The following is a 16,926-nucleotide window of genomic DNA, read 5'->3' as shown; positions in this document are numbered from 1 at the left end:
AATTGCATTGAAGCTATACTTATTATTATTATACTTATTTTGGGAGAAACTGACATGCTTGCTATATTAAAACTTCTAATTAAATGAATATGAGGTACCATTCATTTGTTTAGGTCTTCTTGAATTTCTCTCAGTAATGTCTCTAAGTTTTCTGCATGAGGTCTTGCACATCGTCTATTAGATTTATTCAAACAAACCGTAAATGATCATATTTTTATATTTTTTCATTGCAAGTATACAGAAACATAATTGATTGCTCATATTGATCTTTTATTCAATACCCTTGCTAAATTCATTCATTATTCTCATTTACTCATAAATTCTAATAGCTTACCTGTGGATTGCCAGACACAATATAGGAAAACTGAAGAAAGTCAAGATATAGTAATTTTTCCATTCTGTATAGACAGCTCATACTGATCTAAGCAGAGATTGAGATGATTTGAGACTCAGGTTGAGGGTTTGTGAGATGTGGTCTGTTTCTGATGTGCCCTTCTTCCTAGAATATCGCCCTTAGGGGTCTCAACTAAAGCATAGGATGTTTATAAGGGATTCTTCTACCTGGAAGCCCTACACTTCTATTTTATCTCCCAAGCTCTGTGAGAATGTCACAAGTTCTAGGCCACCACTTTCTATTTGACCTCAATACCTAGGGATACACAGCAGCAAGTTCCCTGAGTGGAAAAAGCATCACTGAATGTAGGGTTTTATCTCAATGTATTTCCTTCCTTCTACAGTCTTAGCCCTTTGTGTCCTGGCTGTCTTGGTTGCTCTCTAATGTATTCAATGATGTATTCAACCAGAGCTATTGGGAGGGTGGTGGTAAATCAAGCTTCTACAGGTATTTTGGCAGGAGGGTTTGTATGATATAAATTATTGTCGGATGCAAACTATTCAATCATAGAAAGAAGTTTCCTCTACATCTTCTCTAACATGCTTTTTTTCATATAACAGGAATATTTTCCATGACATTATATACTCCTCAATAGTATCCATTACTTTAATAGATACACTTGATACAGTATAGAAAATTCCCTCCAAAATCATTGTACCAATTTGCTATAAGCAAACATTTTCTCTGTGTTCCCATCAACAGATAAGTATTATCCTTTTATAAAACTGACTATTCCAAAGGGGAAAACTCATCTCATTGCTATCTGAATATGTATTTCTCTGATTATTCATAAGACAGTCTATGTTTTCTTTTTTCTTTTTCTTCTGTGAATTAGTTTTCTGTGTCCTTTACCAGTTCTGGAGCCATCTGCCCTTAGACCCATTCCCTGCCTCTCAGGTTCTGTCTCTGTCATAGGGAGGCAGATGTTTCCCAGGCTCCCATGTCAGCTGAGGCTCAGCTAAAAGGAAGGGACTGTGGGTAGGCCAAGAAAAATAAGGTAAAAGAAAATAAGAGAACACATTTTTCTCTTCCTCCCTCTCTGCCTGAGCAGAGAATCTGGTAGGTGCTGCTAGACAGGTCTGTCATGATTCTAGCTTCCTGGATTCTGAAAATACCTGAGGCCTTTGCCTCTCCAGCTTAGGGGTGGATGTGGCTTCCAGCTGTTGTTAATCTCTAGGTTGCTTCACTGTTCTGTTCAGCTTTTCACCTCTTCCAGTACCTATGTAATCAGTTCTCTACATTACAATCCTCTGTTTTAAATACTCATACTAGGTTTTTATTTCCTGATTGGATCTTGACTCTTACAGGATCTTTACCCATTTTTAACTAGGGAGATTCATTTTGTGTACCAAATCATCTAAATATTTTATGTACTAGCAATAGTAAACCTCTACCATATATTTGGTAAGTATATTTTCTTAGATAGCCATTTCATTTTTAATTTTTTCAAATTCAAGGACTATTATAACATAGAAATTTAATCTTTTGAAATACAACCCATTAATTTTTTCACATATTTTTATTTTGCATTTATTTTTTGGAAAGCTCTACCCTATTCTAGTTTCATTGACATAATCACTTATCTAACTTATTTTTCAATCTATCTTTTTAATCTATTTGGAATTTATCTTGGCTATATTGTGAAGCAGGTATCTCTTTTCCCCAAAATGTCTAGTTAATTTTACAAATTTATATCTAGTACTGGTATAGCACCTTCACGTTTTTTTTTCCTTCTCTGTACCTTTATTTCTTTGCAACACACAAATATACAAATTCCAGAACCTACCCACATTCCTATTATAAAGTACTCCTACATTTCTCTCAAAAACAATTTCTTTGTATTTGTCATCAATCCATTTATGTTTTAGTCTTTGGTTTCCTTGTATTTTTAAAAAACATTTAATATAATTTTGATACATACACAATGATCCACATAATTTATGAATGCATTATAAACCATAATATAAAAAACATCCTGGAACTTACCACTTAAGCCCAAAACTAGAAAATTATCATTGAATTGCATCTACTTATAGCCCACACCATCCCACTTCCCTTACCACCCATAAAAATCACTATACTGAATTTTGTTTACCATTCCCTTGCTTTTTATTTTTTTTTATTTATTTATTTTTTTAAGATGTATTTATTTATTTAATCCCCCCCCCGGGGGTCTGTTCTCTGTGTCTATTTGCTGCATCTTGTTTCTTTGTCCGCTTCTGTTGTCGTTAGCAGCATGGGAAGTGTGGACGGCGCCATTCCTGGGCAGGCTGCACTTCCTTTCGCGCTGGGCGGCTCTCCTTACGGGGAGCACTCCTTGCATGTGGGGCTCCCCTACGCGGGGGACACCCCTGCGTGGCAGGGCACTCCTTGCGCACATCAGCACTGTGCATGGGCCAGCTCCACACGGGTCAAGGAGGCCCGGGGTTTGAACCGTGGGCCTTCCATGTGGTAGACGGACGCCCTAACCACTGGGCCAAGTCCGTTTCCCCCTTGCTTTTTAAAATATAGTTGTATTCATATTTATACATATCTAAATAACAGAGTGTGTGTGTAGTTTTGATTGTTTCATAGTTTATAAAATTTAGTGGTGCTACATACAGTTTTCTGAGACTTGAATTGGGTGAAAAACCTACCCATTGTGCTAAAAACTTTAGTTTTACTACCTCAACAGAAGAATATATAAGGACAACAAAAATACTGTGAAAACTGTTTGTTTAATTAATGATTTATTTATTCATTTAGCAAGTATTTATTGAATATTTACTAAGGCCATTACTGGGCTAAATAATATGAATGGATTTAAACTCACTTTTTTAAGAATTTTTTTATTTTTACATTTACTCCTAAATCATATTTGAGTTTAGTATAGTACACCATTGGTGTGAGAACATATTTTCTGGCTTTCATAAATTTCCACATTATATAAACTTCTAGACTTACAGTAATTAAAAATTTGGACTTTGGGGTCTGGCAGACCTGGGTTCACATCTCATCTCAGCTCTACTATGAACTAGATGTTGATCTTGAGCCTCGCTTTCCTTATCTATAAAGGGTTATAAGAATTAAATGAAGTAATACACATAAGGCACAGTGTTTAATGGCACATAATAAAAAACAAGCACTTAATAAAGTTAACTATTGTTGGTATGCTTAATTATTATTAATTCCCTCAGTTTCTGCATCTATAAGATAGACATAATGATATTCAATTCACAGGGTTGTTAGAAGGATTAAATGATATTAACTGCACCTTAAATGAAATAAGAACATCTTCACACTAACCTGCAATATGGGCTATACCTACTACTTAAACACAGTTTCTGGCCCGCCAGCTTTGTGAATGTGTGATTGTAATTCCTACCTCAGCAAAATATGTCACGAATATTCAGGATAACTCCTGAACAGTCAACCATGAATTTAACCACAAATATTAAATGTCAAACAGGTACTATATAGTAGCACACATATTAGCATTATTTATATGATATCTAAACCAAAGAAAAATGTAAAACAAATTAAAGAACATATCTAAAGAATCAATAGCGAAAATAAAATGAAAAGCAATATTTTTAAAATTATAATAAAAGCACACTAAAGGGGAAGCAGATGTGGCTCAAGCAGGTTGGCTCCCAACTACCAGATAGGAGTCCAGGGTTCAATACTTAGGGCCTCCTAGTGGAGGCAAGCTGGCCCACACGATGAGCTGGCCCACGGGGAGCACCGGCCCATGCGGGGTACCACACCGTGCAGGAGTGCTGCCCCACACAGGAGTGCTGGCCAACACAAAGAGCTGATGCAGCAAGATGACACAACAAAAAGAGACACAGAGAAAAGAAAATAAGAGATGCAGCAGACCAGGGAGCTGAGGTGGCACAAGAGAATGATCGCCTCTCTCCCACTCCAGAAGGACCCAGGATCAGTTCCCAGAGGTGCCTAATGAGAATACAAGCAGACACAGAACACACAATGACAGAATACAGAGAGCAGACGAGGGAGAGAGGAGAAATAAATAAAATAAAATCTTAAGAAAAAAAACCACACACACATACATTAAAGAAAAATATAAATCCCATCGTACCTAGACAAATTTCCCCATACACCTACTTTTGCTTAAGGGCCTGAGTTCGACTCTTTTGACGGTGTGAGGCTGTTGCAAAATCCATGAAAATTCCACATACAGGGGCTCTGGAAGGAGAACAATTTGCATCTATACCAAAAAGAAAAAGTCATTTTCATGTAATACTGAAATATTTCTTCCAACCCCCCAAAATTAAGAGCCAAACTATTAGAAGCCTATATAGCATATGCACTCAGTAAACTACTAGAAACTAACAGCAACAGGGATAAACATCTTCCTTGATCATTTAAGTAGACCGTTTCTACTAATTTCACCTAAAACTGTCACGTAACAAAGCAAATATTTATTGATCATCTAGTGTATGTGCTTATTACATCATTAAAAGTTTTAAAAATATCTATGGAATATATAATATAGTCAGCCTTCCCTCACACATACACACACACAAAGATTATAATCTAGAGAGATGAATACACAAAGAATAGAAACAGGTGCAAATTAATATTGAATCGATTATTTAATATGTCCACAGAGTATAAAACAAAGGACTATGCAGAGCAAAAGCTTAATCAGAAGACTTAAAATTTTTCAAAGGTGCTATTAAATTAATAACTATCTGAATTTCTTTAAAATCTCACATTATAATGGAAATTCCATATACTGTCCTTAAAATATATTAAAGGGTTACCCTCTTAATAGATAGCAATTGTTCCCCAAGTCACCTTATTCCTTTCTAAACACTTCTGTGATTTCCTATATGTATTATCCATATATTTAATTAATTATATATTTATTTCAATTATATCTTAATTTGTCTTCTCATTCCTTCAGGATTTATGTTTGAACTTATTAAAAGCAGATAAACAATCTTACCATCTTACAGCTCCATAAAACTTTTATAATCCCCAAAACACTTTTACATATATTATCTCATTTGATCCTCACAACAAATCCATAAGGTAAGCAGGGCAGAGAAGTATGGCATAATAAGAAGTAAGCCAGATTTGGAATTAGAAGACCTGAGCTCAAGTCCCAGTACTGCCAACTACTTGCTTTGTGACTGTGAGCAAGTCATTTAATCTCTGTACCTCTGTTCTCTCATTTGTCAAAACATCTACCCTACAGTAGTATTATGAGGATTAAACCAGGTTATGTCTATGAAAAGTCATCTGCTAACTATAAAGCAAAGAATAAATATTAAGAGATATTATTGTTCCAGTTTCAACAATGAGAAATGGGCAGACTTGTTGGTCACAGATCACTGTGACTACTATAAAGACAGTAAATACTGTGATTACTATAAAGACATTCCTGGACCAGAGCTCTCCACCTCTGTGCCAAGTGTCAGGATTCAGTAAATACTTGTTTTCTGACTAAGTAAACGATTTACCTTTTGGAAGTGTATGAACTCTTTCAAACACCATGGCGTAACTTTAGTGCACTGGAAAGAGCTATTTGTCAAATGGTTTCTTATTGCCCTGAAAAAGGATAAGGTGTGTAGTTTATAACCAAGTAGTTCAATCACCACAGGATGCAGGCAGGATTTTTAATATGAAATAACATCTGGGGGTGGCCAAGAAGGATAAAGAAAACTAATACTTTCTATAAACTACTAGATGATGAATATTAAATAATAATAGTAATAGCTAATATTTATTAGGTCAGAGTATGAGCTTGTCACTCTCTTAAACTCTTTACATGTACTAATTTATTTAATCTTCATAACAACCCTAAAGAAGATCTTAGCCTTATTTTAAAGATGAGGAAACTGAGGCACAGAAAGACTAAGTAACTTCCCAAGGTCACACAGTTAGCAAGTGGTAGAGCCAGGATGCAAAACCAGTCAGCCTACAAAGCACTACTCCACATGGCCTCCTGTAGTACAGAACACGACTTTAACACTGTGTTAGCCTAGACAAACTGAACATTAAAGAGGGCAGAAAAGGTAGCTCTAATTCTATCTCTTGGGTGGCAATGGATATCAGCATGAATAATTCCTTCAAATGAAAAATATACCAAAATGTAATCTCTTAAGCCTGGGGATACAAATACTAATCTTGTACATCTGGATGCTAAGCATAAATGTGGGAACTGAATAATGAAAATAGGTTGTTTGAAGGCCTCTTAGGAAAACTGGAAACATTAAGAAACAGAGCTCACACACGTTTTAGATCAGGCGAGATGTGAATGCTGTCAAGTAAAGCCTACATGTTGGTGGTAACAAAACGTCCCTGTGCACAGGGTTAATAAATAGTGAAAAATCACTGAAACCATTCAGAAAATCTCAGTCAGTCTATATGGCCAAAACTAGGTTGGTGGGAGTGAATATGGCTTAAAGGGTTGAGGGCCTGCTTCACACAGGGAAGGTCCCAGGTTTGGTCCCTGGAGCCTCCTGAAAAAAAAAACAAAAAACAAGGAAACAAATGAAAAAACCAACTCAGGGGAGCTGATGTGGCTCAGTGGTTGACTATGAGGTCCCAGGTTCAATCCCCGGCCCCAGTACCCTAAAAGGAAAAAAAAAAAGTTGGCTTCTTACTAGACACTACCATCCCGCAACAGGCCTCCTTCGACCAAAAAACATTTTTTCTTAGCTATAAATTCAAAGAATATTCACTATATCAGCACCTTCAGCTACGTGTTACCTCTGCAGCAAGCACAAAAACGAATCTTATAATTCTATCAAGTCTTCAGTTGTCTCATTACATTATATTACTTACCAAGTATAATTAGTTTTAATTACTGATATTTTTACTAGATGACTGCTTTTAAAACAGTATATTATTCAATAACATTTTAATAGTATACCTATTTTATTTGAATGCTATTTTTAGTGTTAATTTTTATTAGAATGTTATAGCCTTCCCTTTTAAAGATTTGAGAAGATTTACTTCTACTCTTACAAGTAACTTCATTATATTCAGATGCCAAGATTTTTGGAGCAAAATATATTTCTAATTTCATAAAGAACATGACTGGGGAAGAAGGATTCATTTAGAAGTGCTCTTATGACTAATTTTGTTGGGCTATATTTTCACATTTTTATGGAAATGCTGTCACTTGCAACTGCAACTACAACTCATGAGGATCTCTTATCTGCTAATATTCCATGCCAAACATGACTCTTCTTTATGAAAACTCAATGACAGCACCAGGAAAACAAGAGGATCCACTCACAGACTGAGCAAGAGACTAAACACCCAGGTAAAAATAAACACTATTGAGCACTTAGGATTGGTTAGTGTCCCATATAAGTGCTTCTAAAATGATAAATATTCATATGTAACCCTTAGTCTCAGGTGCTACCTGCAGCTTGTTATTATCTATAAAATAATCCTGAACACTCCAATTATTAATATTTATTGAGTACGCAGTATTGTTGGATTCAAAGCACATGGTATCATCATAAACATACAAAATTCTCATTTATCTCCATAATGAATTTAGAATAATTCTGTCTATGGCAAATACTACAAGGTTTTAGTGCTCACAGTGTCAGGGCATAGAAGTAAAATTAGTATTTAGTTGAACACCTGTTCCTGATTCCTTTTCACATTCCATTCGGCCTTGCTTCTGAAACCGTTTCAAAGATAATTCACCAATCCTTTCATTTTCTGCATTAATGGCTTTTTGGATTTCTTGTATCTCCCTTTTTCTGGCTGGAGGGAGTTCTTCAATTTTTTCTTTTGATTCATGCTCATTATTGCTATCATCATCATCATCTCCATCACAAATCTCAAAATCATCTTCATAGTCCTACAAAAAATAATAATGTTTTCAGAACATTTTAAGACCAATTGAATTTAACTTTGATACTGAACAAAAGAGTAAACTTTATAGTTTAAAAGAGACAAAGTCCTTTTTATAGCAAAGAAATATTTTTATATTTACTGATTCTAATATCAAACAGATATTGAATACTAAGAATAATAAAAAAAGAGAAAGAAAAACTTTAAAATTACTATATATAAGCTGATTTTTAAAGTAAATTATTTCTAAGCTGAAAAACAATTAATTTTTATACACACTTCAAAATCATCTTCAAAATTGGCTGCATATTCATCAGCTCCAGCATTTTCTAAATTGTCTTCCTTTTCAATTTCCTGGAAGTAAAAATCAAACATGTAACAAAAACTTCAAGAATAAGTTTGACTCTTATAAATAGGTTAGAAAAATATGTTTTCTGAAATTCATTTGATGTTGCTAATAAAAAAATTTATTTATAAAACTAACATAACCTAATTTTGAATTCCTGTAAAATAAATATGCCTGCTAACCTATAAGCATGAGCAAAAAGAAAAAGAAAAATAGTTCATAAAGCATATCCTTTTGTGGAAACCTCTATAATTCTATAGCTCAAAAAATATATTATACAACTAAGTGCCAAACTTCCAGGAATCCCTACTCCATATTTCATTTCTTAATTATGAATATATTCACCTCTGAGCGATGTTCATCTTCTTTATACTATTAAAACAAGATATAAAGAAAAGTCTGCTAAAGCACAAATGTCAGCCTAAATCCTGTTCGTCATCCCACAAATTTCAAATTACCAAAATCTCAACTAAGAGGTCATATGGTATAAAGTTTTTTTCTCATGCATGTCCTTCTCCTTTTTACTTAGTGGAAGAAGGACTGCAGAATGGTTAACTGCACGGACTGTGGAGAAAGACAGGATGCTAAAAAGGACAAATTTTTATGACTCTGTTTATGTGAAAGACCTAGAATGTGCAAATTTATAGAGATGAAAGTGGATTACAGGCTACCAGGGGTGGGGAGTGGGAATGGGGAGTTCATAATGCTTAATGGGTACAGAGTTTCTATTTCAGGTGATGAAAAAGTTTTGGTGAGGGATGGTGGTGATGGTAGCACAACACTGTGGATGTAATTAATACCCCAGAAATGTATACTTGAAAGTGGATCAAAAGGGAAATTTTATGATGTATATATATTACCACAATAAAAACTTCAAAAAACAAAACAGATTGCTGCAATCCTGGCTTGGCCACTTAGAATCAGTGTGTTCTTGGCCTAATCACTTAATCACTCTAAGCCTAAATTTCATCATCTCTAACCTGAGGATAAAAATAGAAGAATTCACTAAATCCAATAGTGACACAATGGAGGATGTGCTTAATCTTGCTTTAGAAGTTTGGGGAAAGCATTACATACAATCTTTAGGAAGTCTTGTCTACATCTTAAGGGGTAAGTAGGAGTTTGCCAGGAAAATCTAGTAGAAACACATTTCAGGTTTCCAGCAGAGAGTGTAGCAGAAATGAAATATGCTTGCAAGGCCTATATTTTCCCTCTAATCCCATTTCTCTTACCCATATCTGCTCCTCTACATCCTGTTCAGTGGCAATACAGCATCTACATATCACACAATCCAAGACATGGAATCATCTCCCCTGCACACACCCCACATGATGGTCCTGCCCCAGCATCTCTCCTATGCCTCTTCCCCTCTTCTCTCTCCCCACGGGATGGACTGTACTTCCTCAGTTCAGGTATTATCCCTATTATATCCCCTTCCTTCTAGCCCCACTCGATTCACAAACAGCTCAGAAATATCCTTATAAAAACCTAAGTACCTCCCCATCAGCTATAGTATGTAGTGCCAAGTCAAAAGAACTTTGATTTTTACCCTGAAGGTGATGGGAAACACTAAACCTGCCTGTGAAAGGAACTGCCCTGGTGCCAGTGGGCAGGATGGAGTTAGGCTGCATGGGGGCAAGACTGGAAACCCAGGGGCCAGTGAAGAGGCCATTGCAAGGCTCCTGGTGAAAGACGGTGACTTGGACTTAAAGATAAAAAGGAAAATGATTCCCAAGGTCTTCAAGTTTAAAAATTGGATTGGATTGATATCAGTGCTATTCACCAACATAAGGATATAGGAGAGAAAACAAATTTGGGAGGAAAGGATGGAAAGACATAAAGCAGGGTGGCTTGGGTCTACTAAGAGTGATGACTAGAGTAGAAAGTTCAGGAGAAGAGAGATATACAGACTTGGAGCTCAGGAGAAAGGCTGGTTAAATGCTTAATTATAACATTCATTTATTTGAAGTGTCATATTTTAGCTCGAGAACCTAGCAAAATTCTGTAAAGTTAAAAAAAGACATAAAAATAAATTATGCCACAAAGAAGTCTAATTGTTCCTCGCATCTCAATATTCATATCTGACATTCAAGATACAAATGTGTTACTAGAAAAGACAGATACATGCCCCCAGGAGAGAGGGGATTATTATGGCTACCTAACCAACTGGAGGTATTTTGAATAAACACTTTATCGGAAAACTGCCCATAAAAAGATCCTTTGAGCACATTGCCATATACAGTCATTGTAGGTTACACTGAATGGCAGATACTGTATTGCATCAATAAATACAGTAACTGCTTATTGCTACAGGGCAAAAAAAAAGACAGCTGTGCAGGAGTTTTAAACACCTAGTAGCACCACATTAAACACCTAGAAGCATTCACATTTAAATTTACTATGACTCCCGTGACTATCATGTCCTGTGTCTTTAAACTGAAACTATAAGTCATTCACTCAATGTATCTTTGTGTGAACACCTGTTATGTGCCAGGTATTCAGCCAGGTGAAGAGGGTACAATGGAGTGCAGGACAAACACCACTACCTTCTTTGCAGAGAAAAGACAGACAAAACAATGACACTAAAGTGCAATAAGCACAGAGTTCAATCATTCTTCCCACAGTGCCCTGAAGTTTCTTCTTCTTTACTGGTCATAGTTTTAGAAAAGAACATCAAGATCGGTTCACCTCTTCAGAGTCACCTGTTATCCATTTTTCTCTTATATGAGAACAATGGCATTTCCCTGAGCTCTCAGGTTTGGCATATACTCCTGAAAAATGTTAACTTTTATATTTCTCACTGATAATGACATGACAGTGCAATGATGAGAAGACTGACTACTCATTCAACCCAAAACTCTTCTCTGCAAAGCTCTTTGAAAAGTTTTCCATCTTTTCTACCAAGAAAAAGGTTATGGTATCTGGTGGTATGCACATTAAATCAATTTTCTTCTTCTACACCCAAAACCAATATTGCGTTTGATATAATCAAGGACTTTCAAATGAAAGAGAATACAAAGTTCATGTTAAAATCACTCTCCTTCTCTTCAGATTAATGTTCTGTTATCTAAAAAAATAGAAAATTAAAAATAAAAAATAAAAAGGATTAAAAATATCTACCCTCTAATCTGATGATATTATCTCACAATCTGTAACAAATATTCTACCATGGTATGGTGTGTTGATGAAGGGGTGTTGTATGGGAATTCTACATATGTGCATGATTGTTTTGTAATTTCACAACATCTATGATAAAAATATATTTTAAAAAATAATAATAGGGCAGGCTGAGGGAAAAATACATCAAATGTAAGATATGGACTAGAGTTAGTAGTCATACTTTGACAAAATTTTTTCATAATGTGTAACATGTTTCACAACAATGTAAGGTATTGGTGGTGGGGTGATGTATGGGATCTCTGTATGCCGTTATGAATGTTTGTTTTGAAAGTTCACAACTTTTACTATACACTTATTGCTTATGTATGCTTATATATGAATTATATATTTCAATAAAATTTAAAATAATAAAACAATAATCACCCTAATAAAATGGTAGCATGCAGGCATGGAAACATGAATGAAAGTATGTATTTGTATAAGTTTCCCAAATATAAAAAGATGTATTTTCCTTACCACAGTTTCTTCATTTCCTTGCCTTTGAACAAACTTCCATACTGATGATCCTTCTTCACGGCTATGCTAAAGTGAAAGAACCCAGAAATAAACAGTAAATAAGCAGGTGACACTTGAAGGGTAACACAAAATGCCATCCCATGTCTCTAGTGGAGGCAATGCCAATCACTAGTTAGGGACATAGACTTTAAAGTATTTGGGCACTGACTCTGTGCCTTATGAACTATGTAACTTTAGGGCAAGCAACTTAAAACTTTCTAAGCCTTGGTTCTCTCCTCTGAAAATTGGGGAGAATAATAGTATCTATATATAGTACCAACATGAGGATTAAACAAAATGATGTACTTAAAGCACTTATCAGTGGGTCTGAAATAGGAAAAGCCCAATAACATGAGCTCTTATTGTCACTAATATTAGGAAGACACTATACTTAGGAAGTCATTACCCAAACAGTTTATTCAAACAGTGTATAAAACATAATGCATTGCTCCTGAAGAAAATAAAATCCTCACAGTGAACATAAAAATAACTTCCCAGCACCACAGTTTTCACATATTCAGAAAACTATTCTGGTATTTTGTAGATACCCCATAAATTCTGAAGAACTGAACCAAGATAAATTGCATTATATTTTGTACCTAATTCAATAGTGATGCTATAAACTATATGACCTAATCATAAGCTAAAACAAGGCTGTCAAATTTCTTCAAAATCACTTCTGGATGAGCCGACAAAGAGTAGATAGGGCAAGGAGGGGGAATAAAAATAATAAAACAACAAAATTCTTGTTTAATTTATACATACATTAAAAAGATCACTTCTGGAGATAGAGGATCTAAGATGGAGACAGAGTGGGGAGCTCCTCCCACAGGGCAGCAAATAGTCAGGATCTGTCTGGATCAACTGTTTGGGGGACTCCCAAGAAAAGAAGAACACTGTGCAACATCCAGGGAAGAGTGGAAGGAGGAGACGGACAATCAGGGGTAAAGATTGATGAGTAGATCCCTGCAAGTTGCAGAGGATAGTGCCCATCCCCTAGGCAAGGCAGGCCGTCTCAGGAGCCACTCCCTGGCTACAAGCCTAAGTTCCCTTTCCCAAACGCAGGGGAGGGGAAGCACCTGGCACCAACTATGCTTATTGATTAGCAAATTATTAGTATAGCCACTCCAGTTCTCTTACAGTCACTGTTTGATGGTTTATATTTTTCCATCATTTTACTTTCAATCTACATGGTCTTTTGATCTAAAGCATGTCTCTTGTGTGCCTGCTGGGATCACCACTCAAGCAAGCTACAAACAAGTCCTTGTTTGGCTTTGCTTTCAAGAAGTCCAAACTAAAACACACAGCTATTCTTATTATATAATAAAATCAATACCGCCTCAATGTAAATTGTCTTACCTTCCTTCTTGAATCTTTATCCTTTCCATTACTCCTTGCTAAATTCTCAGTATGCCTAGAAAGTAAACATGATCAAAATCACAATTTACCTTTAAATGTAGATTTTTTTTAAAAGAAAACACTTTATATCTTATCAATATTTTGGTATGATTAAGAACTGCTGTTAACTTGCAAACTTCCATAGCATGTTTCACCAAAACTAAGAATGTTAAAGTCTTCCTAACATTTTTTACTTTTTTCAGCAGTAATTCAAAATAGTAAATATTTTCAGTAGAAAAAGAAACTATGCATTTTAACAACAAACTTTTGTTATATGTGAATCTACAGGCTTACAAGAGTTCTATAAAATTCCTATAATTTATTAGTCAATCCCAAATACATTTTGTTTAATACAATATTTGCTTTTTCAAAAGAAAGATTGATCTCAACATATTCTCTATATTTTATCAGATTTTATATGTTGATTGAGACTCAAAATAGAGGCTTTCAAAATTCTAAACTGATTCTTAATTTTTTAGAACTTACATTCATACCACTTCAATATAACATGTGGCTTAAAAGACATACAAAAGAATTAAGTAAAAGCTACTTTCAGGGTTGCGGTATAAAGTCCAGACTTTGAACTCCTCAGGTTTAAGGGCTGCTCAAACTTGTAATAATTTGGACAAGGCATTTTACTTGAGTTTTCTTAATCTATTAGAAAATTTACTACATATGGTTGTTGCAAAGAACAAATTAAGATCTAGAGCTTATATACAAAATTAGAGCCTTTCCACAAACTGTTTAATCTGTAATTTTCAAAACAACCCACACAAAATAGGCACTATTACTGTAGTTTCACCAAAGAATAGGCTCTCAAATAACACCCAATATCACAACTTAGAGGCAGAGATGAAATTCCAACCAAGTATAATATCAACACCCTTCTTCTCGCTTTCTCATTAACCCACAATATTTACAAAAGTAAATATTCTCTCCTTTATGCTCACAATTTACAAAGACAAATATATTTAGAAGCATTGGACAAAAGGAGAGTTGCTGGAAAAATCCCCTTTAGTTTATGTGAAATGCAATAAATTTGTTCATGCCAGTTAAATTTGTTCACTCAAGATGCCTTAACTTCTCAACCTTTTCAAATCCTACAGAGGAGGTTTCTATTTCTTCACATTAAGAGACTCCCAAAGGAATTACTTTGCAAAATGAGCGTTGATTTTCTAATTTTATATTAACAAATATAAAATAGCAATACAGGACTAATAACATCACAAGTTTTTGAGTATCCCCAGTATGCCTAAAATGTAGTTTAAAAGACAAAACACATTTAAAGAAAATGAAGTGCATCTATAATTTAGTCTCATTTACTGGCTATAGCTAGACCAAAATAAAAAATTTATCTTTAAAACATTCTATAGGAATGGTGTTACACATAATATTCAACCAAAGAACTTCTATTCCTTACTGGCTGCTAGTTCCATCTCTTTTTGAACTTCCACCTCGACTTCTGTGTTCACCATTCTATCAAACAAAAAATAAATTTCACAATCATTAGTTAGCATATCATACTCCTATATGGTAAATGGGAATCCAATTACTTGAGCCACATCTGCTTTCTTTTACTGCCTAATTTTAGTAAATTACATAACTAATGTAAGGGAGATAAAGGTATACTACAAACAATGAAAATATATTACCTCAGTAAGTGAAAGAAATTCATAGTCATTGGTCCACTCACCTAAGCGACACATTATTTATAGAAAACCCCAACTGCTTAAAAGTACAAACTTTCAAATCTATAGAATGTAGCTATTTCACATAACCCTGCCACTATAGAAAAAAAAGTTTTTTAAACAAATTTTCACTGGAATTAAGTGAATTTTTAAAAATAAGATTAAAAATATTAGGTTACAAATCAGTATATTTGGGTGGTTTGTTTGAAAAGGGAATTAAATTTAGTACTGATACAAAGTGCAGCATGAAATGAGAGATGGACAAGAGGTCACTCTCCAATCAGATGAAAATACCAGGCAAAATGGTGGAGAAAAAGCTAAAATAGGTTCAGATTATGAAAACCTTGAAATCTAAGACCTTAGAATTGATCCATTAGAAATACAGAGCAGAAGGATGGCAGGATTCAATCATCAAGTAAGAAAGATCAGTCTAGAAGGCAATACATAAGATGTACCAAAAGCCTTAAAAACACGAACACAACTCTCGGGGTCTTGCCACTACATCACACTGCCCCATAGGACTAAATTTCTGGTTAGAAGAGTTCTGAGCTAGAAAGAGATATTTACAAGAGATAGTTGAAGTCATTACTCCAAGGAGCAGAAAGAATAAAAGTACAGCAAATATGGTAAGAGAAAAAAAAATCATTGGATTCTTCTATAAAGAAGTCAGTGGTCAGTAATCTTTAAATGAGCATGTTATATTTATCACGCTTAATCATGCCCTTTCTCTCTCTAATTGAAAACTAGATAAGGTTTACAATTAAAAAAACACATAATTAAAACAAAAATAATGAATAAAAAATCATATAGAGAAAAGGGAGAGAGAACTAAGAAGAACACATATCTGGGTTTACTGGGATGTTTCTACCTGGTATCCTGGTAAAATGAGTATTGCCCCCGTGCACTTCATAGTCACCTTTGAGATAATTATATCAAACACTAAGGCTGACAAAGTAACTAAACTGAAAGCCAATGCAAGGAAAAGTGGTTTTATGTAATGCTCGCTTATCACTCCTGGTCTTATATTTTTATTTGCTTATTTCTTTATTGCACCTCTTTCCCAATGAAATATAAGCACCCTGAGCACAGGAACTTTTGTTTTGTTCACAGCTGAATCCCAGGTCTTAGAACAGTGCTCATACCACTCAACAAATAGGCACTCAACAAATATGAAAAATGTCTTTAAAAAATGATGATTGTCAGTTCTTAAGAAGAAACTTTCTCCTGGACTAATTATTATGTTAATTCTAATATAAGCAGTATTGTGGAAGGCAGTGGTTTTATAAAAATACAGAAAATGTTCTTCATGGGACCATTTCTGATATCCACCCTTAATAAAAGCCAAATGGATTTATTAAGACATCTCAGAAAAGGTATTTCTATGGGGAACTTGTATTTTTCAATAATCATAGATTCATGGGAAGTTACAAAGAGAGTACAGAGCTCCCATGGACCCATCATCACCCAGTTCCCCCCAAGATTGTATCTTACATATATATAATACTATCAAAACCAGGAATTGGATCATCAACTAATGAGAGTATCATTTTATCCCATGTGGAGATTTGTGTAACCACCATAGTAATTAGATACAGAAC

The 16,926-nt window shown here is 34.8% G+C and overlaps 1 protein-coding gene across 3 annotated transcripts in view; it reads right to left on the bottom strand.

Annotated features, from left to right (window-relative positions):
• DYNC2I1 (dynein 2 intermediate chain 1) overlaps positions 1 to 16,926 on the bottom strand; it is a 107,198-nt gene that overhangs the window by 42,683 nt on the left and 47,589 nt on the right. For all 3 annotated transcript variants that reach the window (XM_004447635.4, XM_071215385.1, XM_058297624.2), the window contains exons 6-11: positions 15,061 to 15,116; positions 13,602 to 13,656; positions 12,204 to 12,269; positions 8,501 to 8,575; positions 8,006 to 8,228; positions 4,502 to 4,604 (exon numbers count right to left, since the gene is read on the bottom strand). In XM_004447635.4, coding sequence (XP_004447692.2) covers positions 4,502 to 4,604; positions 8,006 to 8,228; positions 8,501 to 8,575; positions 12,204 to 12,269; positions 13,602 to 13,656; positions 15,061 to 15,116 — 578 coding nt within the window. The remainder of the gene's footprint in view (positions 1 to 4,501; positions 4,605 to 8,005; positions 8,229 to 8,500; positions 8,576 to 12,203; positions 12,270 to 13,601; positions 13,657 to 15,060; positions 15,117 to 16,926) is intronic.

The sequence above is a fragment of the Dasypus novemcinctus genome, chromosome 5 (assembly GCF_030445035.2).
Source record: "Dasypus novemcinctus isolate mDasNov1 chromosome 5, mDasNov1.1.hap2, whole genome shotgun sequence".
Lineage (NCBI taxonomy): Eukaryota > Metazoa > Chordata > Mammalia > Cingulata > Dasypodidae > Dasypus > Dasypus novemcinctus.
The sequence above is the reverse complement of the archived record's forward strand: the minus strand, read 5'-3'. Positions and strand labels throughout refer to the sequence as shown.